Here is a 17,477-nt window from a genome sequence, read left to right as displayed (position 1 = left end):
CCGGTGAAAGCCCACCAAGAGCTTCTTTTATTACGACTGACCAAGTCGGATACTGGAAAGGCGTAAGTGAGAGGGAGATGGCTGATACCGGCCAATGGCTAGAAAAGAGATGTTAAAATAACTTTCATAATTATTGATATTAATTAGTGCAAATTGACCAGCGGGAGCAGCGCCATACGTCGACAACAATGTTAATTGGTGAACTTGCAGTTTATCAAAGGAATCCAAAATTTGTCGGTTTTCGTTGTTTTACGTTAAATAACACCTCATATATAATACCTCATCGAATGGGACAAAAATTGGATGGTCATGGATAAATTAAGCTAACAAACAGTCGCAAGTTTAAGTGAATTAATATATAGTTTTTTAATTAATTAAGAATGCTTACAAATACTTCCCGAAAAAGCGGCCTCTGTATCCCCAGACAGTGAGTGGGGTGAAGTAAAATTTCCAAACTGTCACTACTGTCATTTCTCATACTGTCAACTTCCAATGAAAACATCTTGGCAGTGTTTCTTGCACCGAATTTCACCAATATTCCCAGTTTCTTCCCGATTTAAATAGACCTGCCGTGTGCGTTCGCCCTGCTGAAGGTCCGAGTTTAGTTCTTCAGGTTTCCTAGACCCAAACAGTAGGCAGGGCTCATTCATAGCCTTATGCAACTCTAGGTAAGTGGAAGGACTGTATCCATTAAAATGTTCTCTGAAGGTTATTTTTTTTGCTCATTCGTTTATTTCCATTGCCTTGAGTCGCCCTGGCCCACGAGTGACGTCCCTGCAAAAAGCGCCCAATCAATTTCCGCCTCTTGTGGACGCGCTATTAACCGTTTCACTAGTGTGGGTCTACGGTTGGGCTCAAGGGCACTGATAGAAAGCGGCCAAGGGATGTGTGTTTAACCTCTACTGATTGTGATATTTTGCAGAATTTTGACAGCGCCTTTGACCTTCCAACTGTGTGCCGGGCAGCCCGCCCGGAGCCCCGTCCCATCCTGCACCCCACAAGTACAATGGCGGTGAGTCGAGTTCCGAGTCCGCCGCCACAAGAGGTAAACACGCCTGTAGCTGAGAATTGGTGCTACACACAGGTACGAATAAACTTCAGCTTTGTGTCTTCCGGTGCTAATCTCAGCTATCGGCAGGTGAAAGTGGTGAAGTTCAGCTACATGTGGACCATCAACAATTTTAGCTTCTGTCGGGAAGAGATGGGCGAAGTACTGAAATCGTCCACCTTCTCGGCGGGTGCTAATGATAAATTGAAATGGTACGTAGAAGGCTGCGGTTTAATTGGTGACAGGAAATGTCAAGGGGTTTTTGTTAATCTGTCAGGTGCTTGCGCGTGAACCCTAAAGGGCTGGACGAGGAAAGCAAGGACTACTTGTCCCTCTACCTGCTTTTGGTGTCCTGCAACAAAAGCGAGGTGCGTGCCAAGTTCAAATTTAGCATCCTGAACGCGAAACGGGAAGAGACCAAGGCGATGGAGAGTCAGCGGGCTTATCGCTTCGTGCAAGGCAAAGACTGGGGTTTCAAGAAATTCATCAGGCGCGATTTTCTGTTGGATGAAGCGAACGGCCTTCTGCCGGACGACAAGCTGACTATTTTCTGCGAGGTAAGTACTACTCAGGTCGCCTGCAGTAGTCGTTCTAACCGCCCTGTGGGGTTTCATCAGGTAAGTGTTGTGGCGGACAGTGTTAACATATCTGGACAGTCAAACACCATCCAGTTCAAAGTACCCGAGTGCCGTTTGTCGGATGACTTGGGGCTGTTGTTCGAAAACCAGAAATTCAGTGACGTGACGCTCTCCGTCGGCGGACGAGAATTCCAGGCACATAAGGCCATCCTGGCAGGTAAAATGGGTGTGATTTTGTTGAAGACTGGCAACAATGTTTTTTCTGGGGCTTTTCTCAGCGCGCAGTCCGGTGTTCCAAGCAATGTTCGAGCACGAGATGGAAGAGCGCAAACATAATCGCGTGGACATCACTGATGTGGACCACGAAGTGCTGCGAGAAATGCTGCGCTTCATCTACACCGGCAAAGCACTGAATCTAGAAAAAATGGCGGATGACCTGTTAGCGGCCGCCGACAAAGTCAGTTCCATCCCACTCGGTCTGTTAGCGTTGTGCTGATCAGTTTGCTTGTTTCAGTACGCGTTGGAGCGGCTGAAAGTGATGTGCGAAGAGGCCCTTTGCACAAACCTCTCTATTGAGAACGCGGCCGAGATCCTGATACTGGCCGACCTCCATAGCGCCGACCAGCTCAAGGCGCAAGCCATCGACTTCATTAACACGTTAGCGCTACTCCTTTTAACTTTCTGCGGCTTGGACTCACCGGTTGCTTGTTGCAGGCACGCCACTGATGTCATGGACACACCCGGCTGGAAATCAATGATCCAGACGCATCCCCATCTGATAGCCGAAGCGTTTCGAGCGCTAGCGACGCAACAAGTGCCGCCGATCGGACCGCCCCGAAAGCGGGCAAAGCAGAGCTGAAACAGCATGCAGCCGCACCAGTAAAGAGACTGTCAAACATGTGTTCAAAAAGGGCGGCGCAAAAGCGCCCCCAATTGGCTGGCAGGGGCTATAGTTGCGTGCGTGCTGCCACCAACCAGACTACCTCATTTGATTTCGGTTTCATACGGCGATTTGTTTCAGTTGCGTCTTCATCGGCTTTATGTGTTTCCGTTGTATGTGCGCGCGCGGTATGGCATCAAATGTGTATACTTATCTGGACCCAGTGGCCGACCTTTAGGGTTTTTGCTAGTTTATTTTAGTTCTCCCAGCCAGAAAGAACTTATTTTTTTGACGGGCTCTCAGTGTTCCAAGTGGGGTGGCCTTTACTATTGTCGAAATCTGCCCAGTTTTCAGCGTATTTCGTTTTCTTAATAAAGTTCAGTTCTGTTTAGCACAGTTGCCAAACGCATCCAGTAGCCTCAAATTTCTCTTCGCCCTTGCCAAAAGCGCTAGACAATCCAACCAGGGTTGTGGGCAGAAGAATGCATTTCAGCTACTGATCGTCACCAGCCTCTTCAATTGGATCATCTACGTCCCACCGGCTTATCGGGGGCTCACGGTAATTGCATTACAGCCTTATCACGACTTAACGTTTCGGCATAAACATGTTTGTATTTACTATGGGATAAGATCGAGAGGATTAGGGTATTTGCGGGTATAGGCCGTCCCCGTTGGCGCACATTTGTGCGCCAATTGTAGCGCCACGCCTTCGTAAACAGTTGCTATTCCGGTCGATTAACTCTGTCTAATCCCTCATTATCCGGACGATCAATAGCGGAAATCGGATTATTGATGAGTGATTAGCTATAATTGAGGCGCAGCTTCTGGTCCAAATCCAGTGTTCTGAGCGACAATGGCCAATAACTGCATTTTGATAGCTGCAGCACTGCTGCTGCTGTGTGTCGCTGAGCGGGCCGGAGCCGGCGTCCTAAAGCCCGGCGATTATGCAGCTGATCAGCTGCTTGCTTACCAGGTAAGCTACTCAATGTACATGGCTATTGGTCGCTACTATGCCAGTTTGCAGCCGTCGCAGCGCCAGCACATTGCCCGGGAGGATTTGGACGCCGAGTTTGAAGTCAAGTGCTGCGCCAAGTGCATTTACATACCTGGGTATGGGTGCTACGACCCCACCGACCCGTCCGAGTATCCGCCGGTGTATCCAGACCGGATATAGGCCCTATTACGTTTAGTACCTGGTCAGCCTCTTTTGTGGTGTCTTTAACATTAAACAATTATCTCGTTAGTCGTTGCGTATATTTTTGATTTATTTCCGTAAGAAAAAGACCCGTAAGGGGCTAGTTTTATATCTTGGGGTGCAGTCAAAGGCACTACATCCATAGATCATAGATAAAGACGAGAGAAACTAATACTTTTTGAGGTTAGTGAACAAATTTCAAAAGGTCATTGTTGCCAGCAGCTGTCCGCAGTCTATCATCCCAAACTGGAGCTGCTACGCAACTTGTCCTAGCCACTCTGAGACCTTCAAGCTTTTAACTAGAGCCCTAAAGGATCCCCCAGCCAGACTTTACCTAACTGATTAAGTTTGATTAGTTAGGAGTTTAGCCCTTAGTGGCAACCGAGCAAACAAACCACTTACCACATAAGAAGAACCGTTGGCCTAACCATAGATAAAGACTGAAGAGCCTGCTCTGACGTGTCTGTCACCATATTTCCCGAAAATACTTACTTGTTTTCCTCGCGTTTTGCTAACTGAAAATGGACGTGGCCACATTATTTGACGACGTGAAGCGGATGAACAAGCGCCAGTTCTTCTACCAGGTGTTGAGCTTCGGTATGATCGTGTCCTCAGCCCTGATGATCTGGAAGGGGCTGATGGTAGTGACGGGCAGCGAGAGCCCCATTGTGGTAGTGCTATCAGGTAGGCCTTTATTGCCGCCTTTTATCCAGCTTGCCGACAGTGAGTTTCAGGTAGCATGGAGCCGGCTTTTCATCGAGGCGACCTGCTCTTCCTCACCAACTACCCGGAAGAGCCAGTCCGGGTAGGCGAGATCGTGGTGTTTAAAGTGGAGGGACGCGACATTCCCATTGTCCACCGAGTGCTCAAGCTGCATGAAAAGTTAGTAGCCCCCCTTTTGAGGCAGCCATGCCTAAGTTATAATTTTTTACAGGAACAACAGCACTGTGAAGTTTCTGACCAAAGGGGACAACAACAGCGTGGACGACAGGGGCCTGTACGCTCCTGGTCAGCTCTGGCTCACGAAGAAGGACTTGGTGGGTCGCGCCCGCGGCTTTCTGCCCTACGTTGGTATGGTCACCATCCTCATGAACGAGTACCCCAAGTTCAAGGTAGCCAATTAGCCCCAAAGTGCTTTATTTGGTTAACAGTCGTCCCTGTTTTAGTGCGCAGTGCTGGCCTGTTTGGGGCTCTACGTGCTGATGCACAGAGAGTGATGGAACTGTACCCACTGTTCAGCTTGGTGAATGGGGGTCCCGATGCCCAGTTTGTATATATTGAAGCACGATGTTTTTTTTACATTTGTATGGATTAGCAAGCAAAAACACCTGGAGAATAGTTTTGACTAATAAATTCATGGTTCTTTTTGTATTTTGCCATTAAATAACGGGCCCTTTTTGCTATGTTGTCAACTGTGTCATTGCGTTGCCGCTGTTAAATCAAACAAAGCAACTATCCTTAAGCTGTCTCTTTTTACATATCGAAAAAAGAGAGAGAACAATATAATGTTGGTGCATTTGCATGAGTGACGCCGAAGAGTTGGGTTAGAAAGTGCCGGGTTTCTAGTGTTTGTTGGGGTCATTGGGGTTCCATTTCCAGGCAGATACTTGTCTTTATCCATGGGCAAATCAGTGATGGCCCTGAAAGTGTTGCGAGGCCTCGTGGGGTTAAATTTGAAGTTGAGTAGCCGCAACTTGCGCCTAAGCGCCGCTCACAGACACGGCGAGTACGAGTGGCAGGACCCCAAATCGGAGGCCGAAGTGTAAGTGTTAAAGTGGGGCAGGTTGAAGCAGGTTTTAATTTGCGGTTTGCAGGGTTAACGTTACGTTCATCGACAAAGACGGCCAGAAAGTTCCCGTCAGGGGCAAGATTGGCGACAACTTGCTCTACTTAGCCCACAGGCATCAGATTCCCATGGAAGGGGCTTGTGAGGCTTCACTAGGTGAGTCTTCTGGCATATGGTTTATTGAAGAAGTCCTCAAACGTTCAGTTTCAGCTTGCACAACCTGCCATGTCTACGTACACCACGACTTCACAGACAAGCTGCCCGAAGCGATGGACGAGGAAGAAGACCTGCTGGACATGGCGCCTTTCTTGAAGGAAAACTCCCGGCTGGGCTGCCAGATTGTCCTCACCAAAGACCTTGAGGGACTGGAAGTGGAGCTGCCAAAGGCCACCCGGAACTTTTACGTGGACGGCCACACGCCGAAGCCGCACTAAAGGTACGTCCAGTGCATTCTAGTTTTGTTTAATTTTATTTTTTGGAAAATATATAACGTGAATCGATATGGTCGCTATTCCTAAGCAACAGCAGCTAATTAGGTGCTAAACGACTATGTCATAATACTCTAGGACTGGGGTGGGGGCACACTTATTTGGGATTAATAGTAGGTCTCCAGCCGATACCAGCCATGGGGGCTGCTCCGCAGCCGCCACTTTCTAAACTCGTCGAACAGGAAGATGAACAGAGCGAACGGAAGCGAGTAGCACCACCTGGAAGCAATAATGAAGATTTATTTCGGATTGATTAACGACATTACTGGGTTACCATCTGAAGAGCACCGGGTAGAACTTAAGGTAGTACATGTTGGGCAGGTAGGACAGCATGCAGGCCACCACCGTCTCAGCCAGCAGGCTCACGTTCAGTATCATATTGCCCATGCCTTGCTTGAAGATGGAGTTAATGCGCGTTTTGCATACTACCAAGTCGAACCACTGCGAAACCACCACAGAGATCATGAAGGCTGTATAGCAGGTGTATTCCAGCTCCTTTCTGTGCTCGTAGGTCCACTCTTGGCCGTAGGAGTCGGTCAGATCGTTGATGAAAGGCGAATCCCATTGGGAACGTAGCCCTAAATCACGTGGATAGACAGGATAATGACCTTGACGCGGAAGACTTACCAAAGAGTTTCATAGGCATGAAGCCGTGCTCGGCCATGATGGCAAAGTAGACGAAGAAGCCCCCCATCGCCTCCAACATGCCAATGTGACCGTAGGCCAAAAAGTAGAGCTTGCGAGTGACCAGCTTGTCTTTGCGCGGGTTCCTTGGAGGGCGCAGCATTATGTCGCTTTCCGCCTTCTCATAAGCCAGACTGATGGCCGGCAGCATGTCGGTTAGCAGGTCGATGCACAGAATGGCCATGACGCCTGTAAAACGCCACAACTGACACCCCATTGATTAGCATTGACCTAGGAGGACTCACCTAGAGGCAGTGGAATGTTGAGGAGCACAAAGGCCAGGAAGGGCAGAATTTCGGGCACGTTGGAAGCCAAGGTGTACGCGATGGACTTCTTCAGATTGTCGAAAATGCGCCTGCCCTCCTCCACTCCGGTGATAATTGAGGCAAAGTTGTCATCCAGCAGAATCATGTCGGCGGATTGTTGAGATACCTCGGACCCCGATATTCCCATAGCGATTCCAATGTCCGCCTTTTTCAAAGCCGGGGCGTCGTTGACGCCGTCCCCAGTAACGGCCACTGGAAGCAAACGAACCAATCAAGTTGAGCTGAGGCGGCTGGGCAGCTTTTCCTACCAATCTCCCCTAGTCTCTGGCAGCCTTCCACTATGTGCAGCTTCTGAGTGGGCGACGTCCTTGCGAACACAATCTCCCGGAAATTGTACAGGATTCGATCCAGCTCGTCGTTGTTCATGTCCCTCAGCGCCGACCCGTGGATCACTATGCCCTTGTTTCGCATACTGGGTGGCAGCGTCTCGATGATGTTGATGTTGAAGGCGTCGATCACCTCGTCGCACGAAATAATGCCCACTTCTCTTGCTATAGCTTTGGCCGTAATCTGAAAAAATCAGCTTGAATGTCAATGAATTTCGGAATTAGCTGAACACTAACTGGATGATCCCCGGTCACCATCACGACTCGAATACCGGCGCTTCTGCAGCGCTCCACTGCATCAGGGACCTGCAATTGGCAGAGCATTGAAAACCCGCAATGAAGGATCCAATGGAGGCCGTACCTGGGGCCTGGGGGGATCGATGAGGCTCATGAAACCAACGAAGCGCAGATCTTTGCGCGGAAAATTGGCCGGCTCGGCATTGAAATGGAAGTCCTTCGTGTAGCAAGCGTCCAATTGAAGATCCGCAAAGCCAAGCACGCGCTCGCCCTTCTCGGCCAGCTCGGTGCAGGCACGGTCGCAGATCTCTCGCATCTCGTCCGTCATGGGCTTGGTGCCCGATTCCGTGCAAATCGTCGAACACCTAAATGCCGAACAGTCGAATACGGTTCCATTGCTGCTAGGCTTGCGCCCCCTTTACCTGGCCAGGATTCGCTCTGGGGCCCCCTTCATTGCCAGCAAGCAGTAGCCCTCCTCCATTGCGTGGATGCTTATCTGAAACGACCATTTATATTTATTTACATTTTATATACGGTTGTTTGTTGCATGTTGTGCAAAAAACATACCTGGTACTTGGTGGTGGAACTGAAGGGAATCTCGAGGAGTTTGGGGTTGTTGTGGCGAAACGCCATGGGGCTGCCGTGCGCCTGACTGAGCTCGGCAAACTTGAGAATGGCCTCTTCGGAGGCGTCGCCCCGTACGCGTCTCTGCTGCACCGGCAACTGTTCCTCGCCCTGTAGAAACTCGGCGCGATTGCAGAGGTTCGCGCACCTCATCAGCGTCTTGAAACCGTCCACTTGGTTGTAGGCACGTGCGTCGTTCTGTTCGGGCGTACTGTCGGCGCAGGTGACCCGATTGTTGCACCAAAAGTGGCAAACGGTCATCTTGTTCTGCGTCAGAGTACCCGTCTTGTCCGAGCAGATGATCGAGGTAGAGCCCAACGTTTCGACCGCCTCCAGGTTCTTCACCAGGCAGTTCTTCGCCGCCATCCGCTTGGCGGTCACCGACAGGCACACCGTCACCGTGGCCAACAGCCCTGCAAACCAGCAATAAAACTTCTCCAACGGATGTATTACCTTGTTATTTATTACCCTCTGGTACGTTCGCAACAATGATGCCGATGAGGAACAGGGAGGCCTCAATCCAGGAGTAGTTCATGGCGAGGGCGGCGCATCCGAATACAACGCCCAGGAAACAAGCCCAGACGGAGATGATCTTCATGAAGTGCTCGAGCTCGCGCGCTATGGGCGTTTTGTTGGGCTGGAGGCGGGCCGTCAGCCCGGCAATGCGACCAATCACCGTCTGGTCGCCGGTGGCAACTACGATGCCTTTCGCCGTGCCCTCCACCGCATTGGTGGAAAAGAAGGCAAAATTCTTCGTCTCCAACAGGTTATCGCTGGTGCAGTCGATGCCACGGGGCTGTGCCTCCGACTCGCCTGTCAGCGCCGAATTGTCCACCTTGAATCCTTGCGACTGAATGATGCGAATATCGGCCGGAATGCGGTCGCCAAACTTCATGTCCACCAGATCGCCCACTACCAAGTCTTTGGAGACGATGGTGACGGTTTCGCCGCCCCGAATCACCGTGGCCTTGGGCGGTACCATGTTGGCGAACGACTCCATGATCTGGACAAAAAAGCGGGTACTTCAGCAGAGTGCTACGGCCCCCGAGATGGCGTCGCTCACCTTTTGGCTCTTGTGCTCCTGCGAGAACATAAAACATCCAGTAACTACCACCACCACCACCAGGACAATGCCCAAGATCAGGTTGTCCGTGTCCAGCTCATCTTGGGACAGTTTGCGGATCAGGCAGGCGGCGAAACATAGCCCCGCCCCTATCCAGAGCAATAGCGAGAAACCTGCATTGGAAACATTGGAAGGTTACACGCACGTTTGCCAGAGGAAATGCAAAATTTCCGCAAGTGCTGCGTGGGCTGCGGCCACTTGAAGCGCCCATAAAAATCGCGTTTGCCATGATTCAAACTTTTGGCCGCCGTCCAACGCAATTAACATACACACAGCCGATTCAGCGTGTGTTTTTATGTGGTAATTTAAAAGAAAACATTTTAGTTCGAGGTTAGTAATGGGGGTTTCTTTGCCTAACGGCCGATGAAAACCGTTGGCAGGTGTTAGTATGCACTGTTGCCAGCTTTGCAGTTACCATGCGTTAGGGTGCGGATGAACTTGATGTACTCGGGCGTTTTGTGCGATGGCGTCAGCACGTTTGGGCCTGTTTTGGTCAGAACTGCTGCGGCCTGTTCCACCGTCAGGCCTTTGTCTCGGTCCGTGTTCAAGCGCCGGCATATTTCGCCTGAAAATCAGTTCCTTTTTAAGCAGCTTCTAATTCATAATAACATTTTAATGTAGTCTACACGATCTTACTTGGACCAGCATAAACATGAAATCTAAGTACAGATGGGTGTGCGAAAAATGTTTTTTTATTCGAATGAATCTAAAAGTGCCATTTTACGATCTGTAGAGATGTAGAGATGATCATAAAGAAGCACTTCTTTACTGTTCTGTTTTTACTTTTACGCACGGACGCAAAGTAAATGTGACAAATTGTATTATAAGTGTAAGTGTTTTCATTAAAAAGTAACCGACAGGCTTTTTTACTTAATTACTTACAATTTCTAAATTATAACTTTGTTACAAGTTCAGTCTCAAAGTCGTTCAAATGGTCTATTTTTCTGCGCTAGTCGATGGTGCCACAAGCAAAACACTATTTTTTTAAATAGCGCAAATTTCATGCAAAATATGCATCTGATACAAACACCATACCGTGAAAGCAGCACTTGAATTTTCACCACTCATTGTTTCACTTATAAATGCTTACAAAAGTACGCTTTTGGAAAATTACAAACGTCAAAACATGACAATTTCAAAAATGGCATCGGCATCAAATTTTAAATATGAAATTGACAGCTGTTATTTTTTGCTATTTTTATTTATTACTACTTATTACTATCCCATGGTATGTCCTTTATTCGAATAAAAAACATTCTTCGATTCGAGGGCGAAAATCCGTTTTTCGAACTCCTGGCGGATTTTCTTCAAACGCCGTCGTCGTTCGAGAAACGACACTTTTCGCCCTTGTATCGAAAACTACTATAACTCCAGCTAAAGATATTTAGTTTTGTTTATTTATTTATGATTATTATTTTTTTAATTACGTATGTCCATCGTATGGCGGCAAAAAAAATAGAAATTGGAGTGCAGCGATCAAAATATCGCTTGGATTTTAAGAACACTGAATGATCATACCAGAATTTTTACGCTTGACCACGTAACTTCGTAAAGACTATACCTCCAATGGCGTGGTCTAATTGTGCAGGAAATTAATGTGTGTGAACGCACCATGGAAAATCAGACAAATAGGTTACCATGGTAACGAACGATAAAAACGGCGGTAAAGACGCAAATTTTCGCAAAACGTGTTGAGCTGCATTTGAAATAGCCCATGTGGCGAAAAAACGTGGGTAAGTTTGCTTGTGAGGCGATATTTCGGTTTAGACCCTCTGGACTACAAAAAAATCGTACAATTGTAACCATTTTACGCCAAATTCAGTTGCTGGCAACACCGGAGAAGTGAAGCTTTCTGACGAAGTTTTGTATGTTTTTTTAGGAAAATGGTCATGGATAGGGGCCCATCGGGAGGCAAGCGGGGCATTACAACGGCTGGCTACTGGGCCTCCGAGAGGTCATATTGGTGGTTTGCAGGCAAAACACTTTGGCCTTGACAGCGCCTGTCAGTCTCAAATTGAAAATGGTAAGTTTCCAATTGTAGGAGCAAAAACTGGCTAAATGGGCCCCCTTCTGAGCAGGAGTGCGCGAGCCGCACCACACTGGCTCCCCGTTATCCTAAAAGGCCGCCCACACGTTCGAAGGCTATTTTAAATATGTAGCCAGGCGGTCGCGCTGCTTTACTAGTTTTCTGATTTACTTCGATGAGGTTTCGGGGTCTAATTTAGGTGGAATCGCGTGTGGGCCATTAATCCCACTTCGATCTGGCACCCCCTAGATCTATATGACTGTTAAATCAACAAACAGATGCGCATCTGATAGATGTGTGGTTTCATCATTGATTCGCCATAATCTGGAAAGCGCCTATTTACTTATGGGGGGCGCAGTTAGGCAATTGCGTCAGAATAGGTGACGTTAATATGCGGGCGTCATCACTTACCCAAAGGCACCGTGTGATCGTCAGTGATCACTTCTTTGCGGAAGTTCTCCAGGCGAGCCAAGGAAATCTCCTTGCGACTCATCGACTTCCTGCGCTCGACCTTCTTCTTGAAAAGCGGCATTTTGGCCGATCTAGGCTAAGCTGGATATCACTGTTGCTGACCAAACCACACCTTCTTACGTAGCCGATACAGTGTCCAAAGGGGAGCGATCATAAAGCGAACAAACCACCGCACATGATGATGAACTGAACGTGAAAGAACGTGCTAATCGATGTTAAAAGCCAGAGAAAACCGAGTGCTAAGAGCGATCGCGTGGCCTAATTTTCACGTCCACCATAATAAGCGAGTCCTTCGGGACTGAGAGAGAGGACTACGTCTATAAATACCATAAGTTCACACCGACTAGAACTGGAAAATTCGGAATAACTTGGAAAATCGGGGAAAATGCGCGATCGGCCCGATGCGGCGCGCGCTGTCAATGTATTCCCGCTCTTTGCAACGGTTTTCCCCGTTATGTGGCCTCACCACACCTGTTCATTGCATTCCGCAACTTCTGATCCACCCTGTATATGCGGCATCCCTCGGGTAGATATATAATGACGCAAAAGTAAACCGATCGAAGATTCTCCAGCGGTAATTTCCGGTTCGAGCAGGAAAATTCATATGGGCGCGTGTTTGAGTCGTCGATGGTCTTTGCTGGGGGGCCCCCCAGCCGTCCGATACCTTTTTAGCACCGGCTGGCGCCCGTGTGGGCCCGACAGAGACGCGTCCATGGTGGCAGGCATGCTGGGAAGTGAGAGGACGCGTGACAATGGCCCATGGGTGTCCTATTAAAAGGCCTTTGTATGGGGTCCGCGGTTTGATCGCCACCAGTGGCGGCCCGATTTTCCCATTTGAGCCTGCGACCTTCTTTGTTTATTAAGATGTCACCAGTTTAGTGACACCTGCTGTCATTTCCTCCACTACGCATGGCGATTACTTGCGGGGATTTGACAGTGCTAGTAAACCAAGTAGTTGCCAATGTCAGTTTAGTGGATAGTTAAGTTTGCCTGTGGGCACGGCACTGGGCATGGGTTTGAACATGTGCTTTTTTATCCATTCCGAATAAAAAAGGCGACACCCGCTGTCAGTGGTCGGACCCATGCAGGGGACAAACTAATAACAGCCTCAGTTCAGTCATGGAATCAGTAGTTTTTTCGATTCGCGACCAAATGCATCGGAACCGACCAATCGTCGCTCGAGTCATCAGTGCCAATTTCGACTCTAGTCCAGTCTAGTCGCGTCCAAGACCCCTTTGGTAAGTGATGAGATCGAGTGATCGTTGAGCTGAAAGCCAGTCGTTTTTGCGCTTGAAAAATGCTGCCCGCTTTCCCGAGAATGGTCCACACGGACTGATGTGATGTGTGTCTCAGAGCCAGCACAAACAATTCGAACTTTGTTATTACAGTACTTTTATTGATATTGCGCTGGTTAACCGGTTTCGACTGGATCGGCCACGGCTTTTGCGTGCCTCTTGAGTGCCAAGATAAAACGCCAATTCGAATGATAACCCATTTTCCCAAGAGGATCTTTGACGTCAACGGGGTACCCACACTTGTATCTGCCTGGAGGATTATCTAGAAGTCTTCCGCCTCGACTTCAGTCTTTTCAACCAGATGCTATACGTCCCTAAAGATAGATACCGCTAAGTCCCTACGAAAAAGTTAATATAATTGCGGCTTTTGCCAATCTCTCCAATCTCTTGTGAGCGTTTTTTGTTAAGTTTTCCTATACAGGGTGCTTCAAAATGGGCGTCATTCCTCTGGGGGTGTTTAGGAAAAATAGTAGAAAATAATTCTGCTCAAAAACTGAAATGTTTGCAGAAAAGTAGATCAGAAACTATGCAATAATGTTTTTCAAAGTAGGAACTCGGCATCATTAACATTACGTAACTGTCAGATGTAAACACAAATGTCAACGAAATAAGTGTCAAATTACTATTTAACTTGTAGTTATACGTTTAACCACCAGGGGGCTTCTGGTCTCAATTTTTACGGGTCTGGTAGACCAGGGATGTTGTGCAATGCTCCGAGTACTCCTGACAGGCTCTGCAGCAATTATTTCCAATAGATGTTCTTCTAATGTCTGGAAATCGAACATCTATTGGTCGCCCACTTCCTGGAGCCAATCGTCCAGTGTCTCCAGCCTTTTCTGGGCTTAAGTTCTTACAGCTTCTGCCATGTTAGGTACTGGTAGCATGTCTTAGATGGTAGCATGGAGCATGGTAGAAAAAACTTCTAAGCAAAGTTTGCCCCCAGCATGGAACAATTAATTGTTCCTAAATGCGACGAAATCCGGCATGTTCTGCTTAAAATAGCCGCTCGGCTTATGGGAGTGATAAGAGTGGAGGAACTGGTTCGCGCCGGTTTTCCGGGTCAGGCATCAAACTTATCGAACCCCCAAGACAAGGAGAGCATCCGAACTGGCGCGAACTGGATTCGGAAGCGCAACTGCGACTTTGTGTAAATATGTTCACGACTTTGCCCCCCTTGATGCTGCCAGATCAGTACTGAGGGCAGAATTGATGGGTGGGTTTTTCGTGCTCTGGAGGGCCGTTTTCCGACCAGAGGAGCCTCAGCGCTCGTGAGAAAGGCGCTGGGAGGAGCTTGGGCCACCCTACGGGGCGGAGCTTGCCGAAGGACGAATTCCCCGCGCAAGGCGACCGCCCGGCACGGCCCTGTACAATCAAACCAATCCTTATCAGTCACGATTCGATTAAATGGTAAAATGTTTTTTAAGTACATAACCAGTTTTGCTTCAAATATGTGGGATTTAGACGAAGCGGTTTACTTTATCGACTACACTCGACGATTCCGTCTGCCGAACCAGATTTTTCCATTTTATTGCCGTTTCTAATCGGGATGTTTGCACCGTTTAACAGGATGATCGTGGGGCAGCCGCTCCAGTACTACCACCCTCTAGGGAACACGCCGTCACTCTCTTTATTAGAGCCGCCTCTGGCCTACTTCCGGCCCTTCGATCGCCTAACCATGGAACACCAAGAGGACTATCCCATGATCACCTCGCCTAGCAATAGCACTCAGGTAGGCACTTATTTGCGTAAGGAGATGAGTTCCTTTTCCTGCGAGGCAAATCGCTAAAGACTGATATTGATTGGTTTGAATTGCAGAGCGACAGCGACAACTCATTGTCGAGTATTGAGGTGCCGTCTCACTCGATCGCTATTCCGAAAAAGGAGGAGAAAAAACAGTGCTTGTGGACAAATTGTGGTGCTAGTTTTCCGTCGCTGAGCGAGCTGGCCGGGCATGTGAGCCAGTGCCACTCGTCGGGAGGGCCGGATGGACTTTTCCACTGCGGCTGGGAGGGATGCACCCGCACCAAGGGATTTAACGCGCGGTACAAGATGCTGGTGCATGTGCGCACCCACACCAATGAGAAACCGCACCGCTGCTTCCAGTGCGAAAAGTCGTTCTCCAGGGCGGAAAACCTGAAAATTCACTCGCGCTCGCATAGCGGAGAGAAGCCCTACGTGTGCCCAGTGGCGGGGTGTAGCAAAGCCTACTCGAATTCGAGCGACCGCTTCAAGCACACCCGTACCCACTCGGTGGAGAAGCCCTATCAGTGCAAGGTGCCCGGATGCCCCAAACGCTACACGGACCCCAGCAGCCTGCGCAAGCATGTTAAGACCTACAAACATTATCCGAGTGAGGAGCCGGTTGACAGCCCAGTGCATGTCATCAGTGTCAACAACGTCAACACCACAGACAGTGCAATGTTTAGAGTGCAAATTGACATCAAGGAGCAGCGGTTTGGGTTCAGTGAGCGGACGAAGCTCTACAGGCCGTATGAGCTGGACAGTGAGCGCCGCGACGTCGACATGCCGCTCGACTTGAGCACCAGGCGCAGCCTCTGATTGGCCGCCTGTCGCCTGCTGCAGTCAGTATTATTAAGGAGCATGTCAATTGTGATACCAATGGAGAGATTTCTATATATACAATAATTATTTTAGTTTTAGGATTTGTAAATAAATAAGTTTTTAATTGAATAACGTGTATTTTTTTCTCAATTTTTCTTCTTCTTCAAGGTGGGTTTTTCGAAGACTTGTTTAACGCCGCCGGCTTGCGTCGCGTGGAACTTGGTGTTCTGCTGATTGACGTTGGACCAGGGCGACTCGAACTGCGTGGTGTCCTGGTCGACCAAGTGGGTGTACTTGGTGCGGCCCGATCGGCCGAAGTTCTTCACCTGCATCACCTTAGGCAGGATGGTCTTGTCGAAGTGGTCCTCCAGGGTGGCTTGCGCAAAGTCCCTCTTGAAGATTTCCTCCTCTTTGTCCAGGTAGAAAGCGCCGCGATGGTAGTACTTCTGCAAGAACTTGTACTTGCCCTTGGCCGCCTTGTTGGTGACCTGTTTGGGGTTGAGGCGCAGCGCCAAGCGGCGCTCCTCCTCCGTCATGTTGCGCAGCTTGTCGATTTCAATCTTCTCCTTTTCGAGCGCTTCACGCTCCTCACGGTCGCGCTTGATTCGCTTCAGCTCGCGCAGCTTCCAGGCCTCGTATTCGACTTCGTCGTTTTCGTCGTCCGTGCAGACGTCGTTCAGGTCCGGCTCATTGGTCTCCTTGTCCTTTTCCTCCTTCTTGTTGCGTATTAGGTCTTCTACTATGCGCAGCGTCTGTCGCCGTCGGTCCTCCGCCTTGCGCAGCTCCTCTTCTTCTACCCTGCAAGGCTTCGATGTTAGTTGGGAAACAGGGGGGCTGTTTTATCATGCAAACCTTTTCTGCTTGGCGGCCTCCTTTTCCTTCTCCATGATGGTGACGCGGTCCTTTTTGCGCACAAACACCGGTTTCAATCGTGGCCCCGTCTCCTCCTCAGAGTCGGTGTACTCCTCGCTTTCCTCCTCCTCTGACGAGCTGAAGTCCTCCTCTTTCTTCAGCTCGACGCTGGTGATTGTTTTGGTCATTTTGCTTCTGAGGGAGTTTCTGCGCCGCTCGATCTCCCCGTCGCTGAGTTCCTTTCAAGAGAAAAATTATCGAGCTGGCTCAGGTTGGGTCTAGTTATTTTACCTCCTCTGAGGCCTCGTCGTCCGGTCCAGCTTCCAGCGTGTGTTTTTGTTCGGCCAGGGCCATATTCTCAACTTCTTCATCTTCCGACGACTCCAGCACCTCCGCCTCAAAAACATGCCGTCGGCGCTCGGGCCGTACCTCTGTGTCGATCTCGGCATTCCTCAGCCGCTTCAGCCGGGGGTCTGGAATAGTTTTGAGTTAATAGACCAGCAATAGGGCTGGAATGTCGAGTTTGCCTTTAAGTTCGTCGTCGCTGTTATGGGCGGGCTGTGGAGAGGTGTCTTTGGGTAGCTGATGGCGCCTCTCCAAGAAGTCGTCTTCATCACTGTCGCTGTCCGAGCGCACGTCCTGGGCGTAATCGGGCCGCTTTCCCGACACGTACCTGTGCACTTTGACTTTTTGCATCGAAAGCTCCCCCTTTTCATTCCGTACTGGGACTGCGCCCGCTGTACTCTGGATCCCATACACCAGTGGAGGGTTCAGCGCCATGGTCACTAGAATTAGGACCCTTTAATAATCAGTGTTTCAAAACACGGATGTTTTGATCACAGAACATAAGGGGGGTATTTCGAGGTTTTGATTGCCTGATTGACGTTGTACTTGCTAGGTTATGGTCAATTTTTAGGAGAGAAGACACTAAAATCCGATGAACTATAATAAGTACCTGGAACGGACCCTATGCACA

The 17,477-nt window shown here is 49.2% G+C and overlaps 6 protein-coding genes and 1 long non-coding RNA gene across 11 annotated transcripts; 4 read left to right on the top strand and 3 right to left on the bottom strand.

The window, feature by feature from the left end:
• Positions 1 to 450: 450 nt before the first annotated feature.
• On the top strand, positions 451 to 3,749 carry LOC109541513 (protein roadkill). Its single transcript, XM_019910384.2, has 9 exons — positions 451 to 668; positions 923 to 1,084; positions 1,139 to 1,260; positions 1,326 to 1,605; positions 1,666 to 1,843; positions 1,905 to 2,083; positions 2,141 to 2,283; positions 2,341 to 3,479; positions 3,531 to 3,749. Exons 2-8 carry the CDS (start codon positions 1,007 to 1,009, stop codon positions 2,483 to 2,485), a joined length of 1,125 nt encoding a protein of 374 aa, XP_019765943.1. The 5' UTR covers positions 451 to 668; positions 923 to 1,006; the 3' UTR covers positions 2,486 to 3,479; positions 3,531 to 3,749.
• On the bottom strand, positions 3,744 to 4,158 carry LOC109541517. Its single transcript, XR_002172342.2, has 2 exons — positions 4,104 to 4,158; positions 3,744 to 4,039 (listed from the first exon to the last, which is right to left on the bottom strand). It is a non-coding gene; the product is annotated as an uncharacterized LOC109541517 (long non-coding RNA).
• Positions 4,062 to 5,072, top strand: LOC109541514 (signal peptidase complex catalytic subunit SEC11A). Its single transcript, XM_019910385.1, has 4 exons — positions 4,062 to 4,385; positions 4,436 to 4,583; positions 4,636 to 4,813; positions 4,868 to 5,072. The coding sequence occupies exons 1-4, from the start codon at positions 4,223 to 4,225 to the stop codon at positions 4,916 to 4,918; spliced, it is 540 nt and encodes a 179-aa protein (XP_019765944.1). The 5' UTR covers positions 4,062 to 4,222; the 3' UTR covers positions 4,919 to 5,072.
• Positions 5,073 to 5,196: 124 nt separating this feature from the next.
• Positions 5,197 to 11,315, top strand: LOC109541516 (adrenodoxin-like protein 1, mitochondrial). Of its 3 annotated transcripts, none has more exons than XM_019910387.2 (4): positions 5,197 to 5,463; positions 5,516 to 5,643; positions 5,698 to 5,923; positions 8,357 to 8,617. In XM_019910387.2, exons 1-3 carry the CDS (start codon positions 5,321 to 5,323, stop codon positions 5,919 to 5,921), a joined length of 495 nt encoding a protein of 164 aa, XP_019765946.1. In that variant the 5' UTR covers positions 5,197 to 5,320; the 3' UTR covers positions 5,922 to 5,923; positions 8,357 to 8,617. The 3 variants fall into 3 exon arrangements, with proteins under 3 accessions (XP_019765946.1, XP_048520597.1, XP_019765947.1); XM_019910388.2 differs by lacking the exon at positions 8,357 to 8,617 and adding an exon at positions 11,175 to 11,315 and having other exon boundaries at positions 5,198 to 5,463; XM_048664640.1 differs by lacking the exon at positions 8,357 to 8,617 and having other exon boundaries at positions 5,698 to 5,987.
• Positions 5,938 to 12,098, bottom strand: LOC109541511 (sodium/potassium-transporting ATPase subunit alpha). The gene is made up of 13 exons (XM_019910381.2): positions 11,733 to 12,098; positions 9,711 to 9,860; positions 9,236 to 9,408; positions 8,641 to 9,175; positions 8,116 to 8,585; positions 7,971 to 8,044; positions 7,673 to 7,913; positions 7,549 to 7,617; positions 7,234 to 7,495; positions 6,905 to 7,177; positions 6,603 to 6,848; positions 6,250 to 6,553; positions 5,938 to 6,194 (listed from the first exon to the last, which is right to left on the bottom strand). The coding sequence occupies exons 1-13, from the start codon at positions 11,851 to 11,853 to the stop codon at positions 6,083 to 6,085; spliced, it is 3,030 nt and encodes a 1,009-aa protein (XP_019765940.1). The 5' UTR covers positions 11,854 to 12,098; the 3' UTR covers positions 5,938 to 6,082.
• A 127-nt stretch (positions 12,099 to 12,225) lies between these two features.
• Positions 12,226 to 15,778, top strand: LOC109541515 (zinc finger protein GLIS2 homolog). 3 transcript variants are annotated; one of them, XM_048664590.1, is made up of 3 exons: positions 12,226 to 13,030; positions 14,654 to 14,816; positions 14,903 to 15,778. In XM_048664590.1, the coding sequence occupies exons 2-3, from the start codon at positions 14,655 to 14,657 to the stop codon at positions 15,644 to 15,646; spliced, it is 906 nt and encodes a 301-aa protein (XP_048520547.1). In that variant the 5' UTR covers positions 12,226 to 13,030; position 14,654; the 3' UTR covers positions 15,647 to 15,778. The 3 variants fall into 3 exon arrangements, with proteins under 3 accessions (XP_048520547.1, XP_019765945.1, XP_048520541.1); XM_019910386.2 differs by lacking the exon at positions 12,226 to 13,030 and adding an exon at positions 13,064 to 14,494; XM_048664584.1 differs by lacking the exon at positions 12,226 to 13,030 and having other exon boundaries at positions 14,501 to 14,816.
• On the bottom strand, positions 15,767 to 17,456 carry LOC109541512 (microfibrillar-associated protein 1). The gene is made up of 4 exons (XM_048664560.1): positions 17,029 to 17,456; positions 16,793 to 16,974; positions 16,502 to 16,740; positions 15,767 to 16,447 (listed from the first exon to the last, which is right to left on the bottom strand). Exons 1-4 carry the CDS (start codon positions 17,279 to 17,281, stop codon positions 15,796 to 15,798), a joined length of 1,326 nt encoding a protein of 441 aa, XP_048520517.1. The 5' UTR covers positions 17,282 to 17,456; the 3' UTR covers positions 15,767 to 15,795.
• Between the last annotated feature and the right edge of the window lie 21 nt (positions 17,457 to 17,477).

This window comes from Dendroctonus ponderosae, unplaced genomic scaffold (genome assembly GCF_020466585.1).
Source record: "Dendroctonus ponderosae isolate FM_Combo_2020 unplaced genomic scaffold, Dpon_F_20191213v2 Dpon_F_20191213_1, whole genome shotgun sequence".
NCBI classification, from domain to species: Eukaryota; Metazoa; Arthropoda; class Insecta; order Coleoptera; family Curculionidae; genus Dendroctonus; species Dendroctonus ponderosae.
The sequence above is the reverse complement of the archived record's forward strand: the minus strand, read 5'-3'. Positions and strand labels throughout refer to the sequence as shown.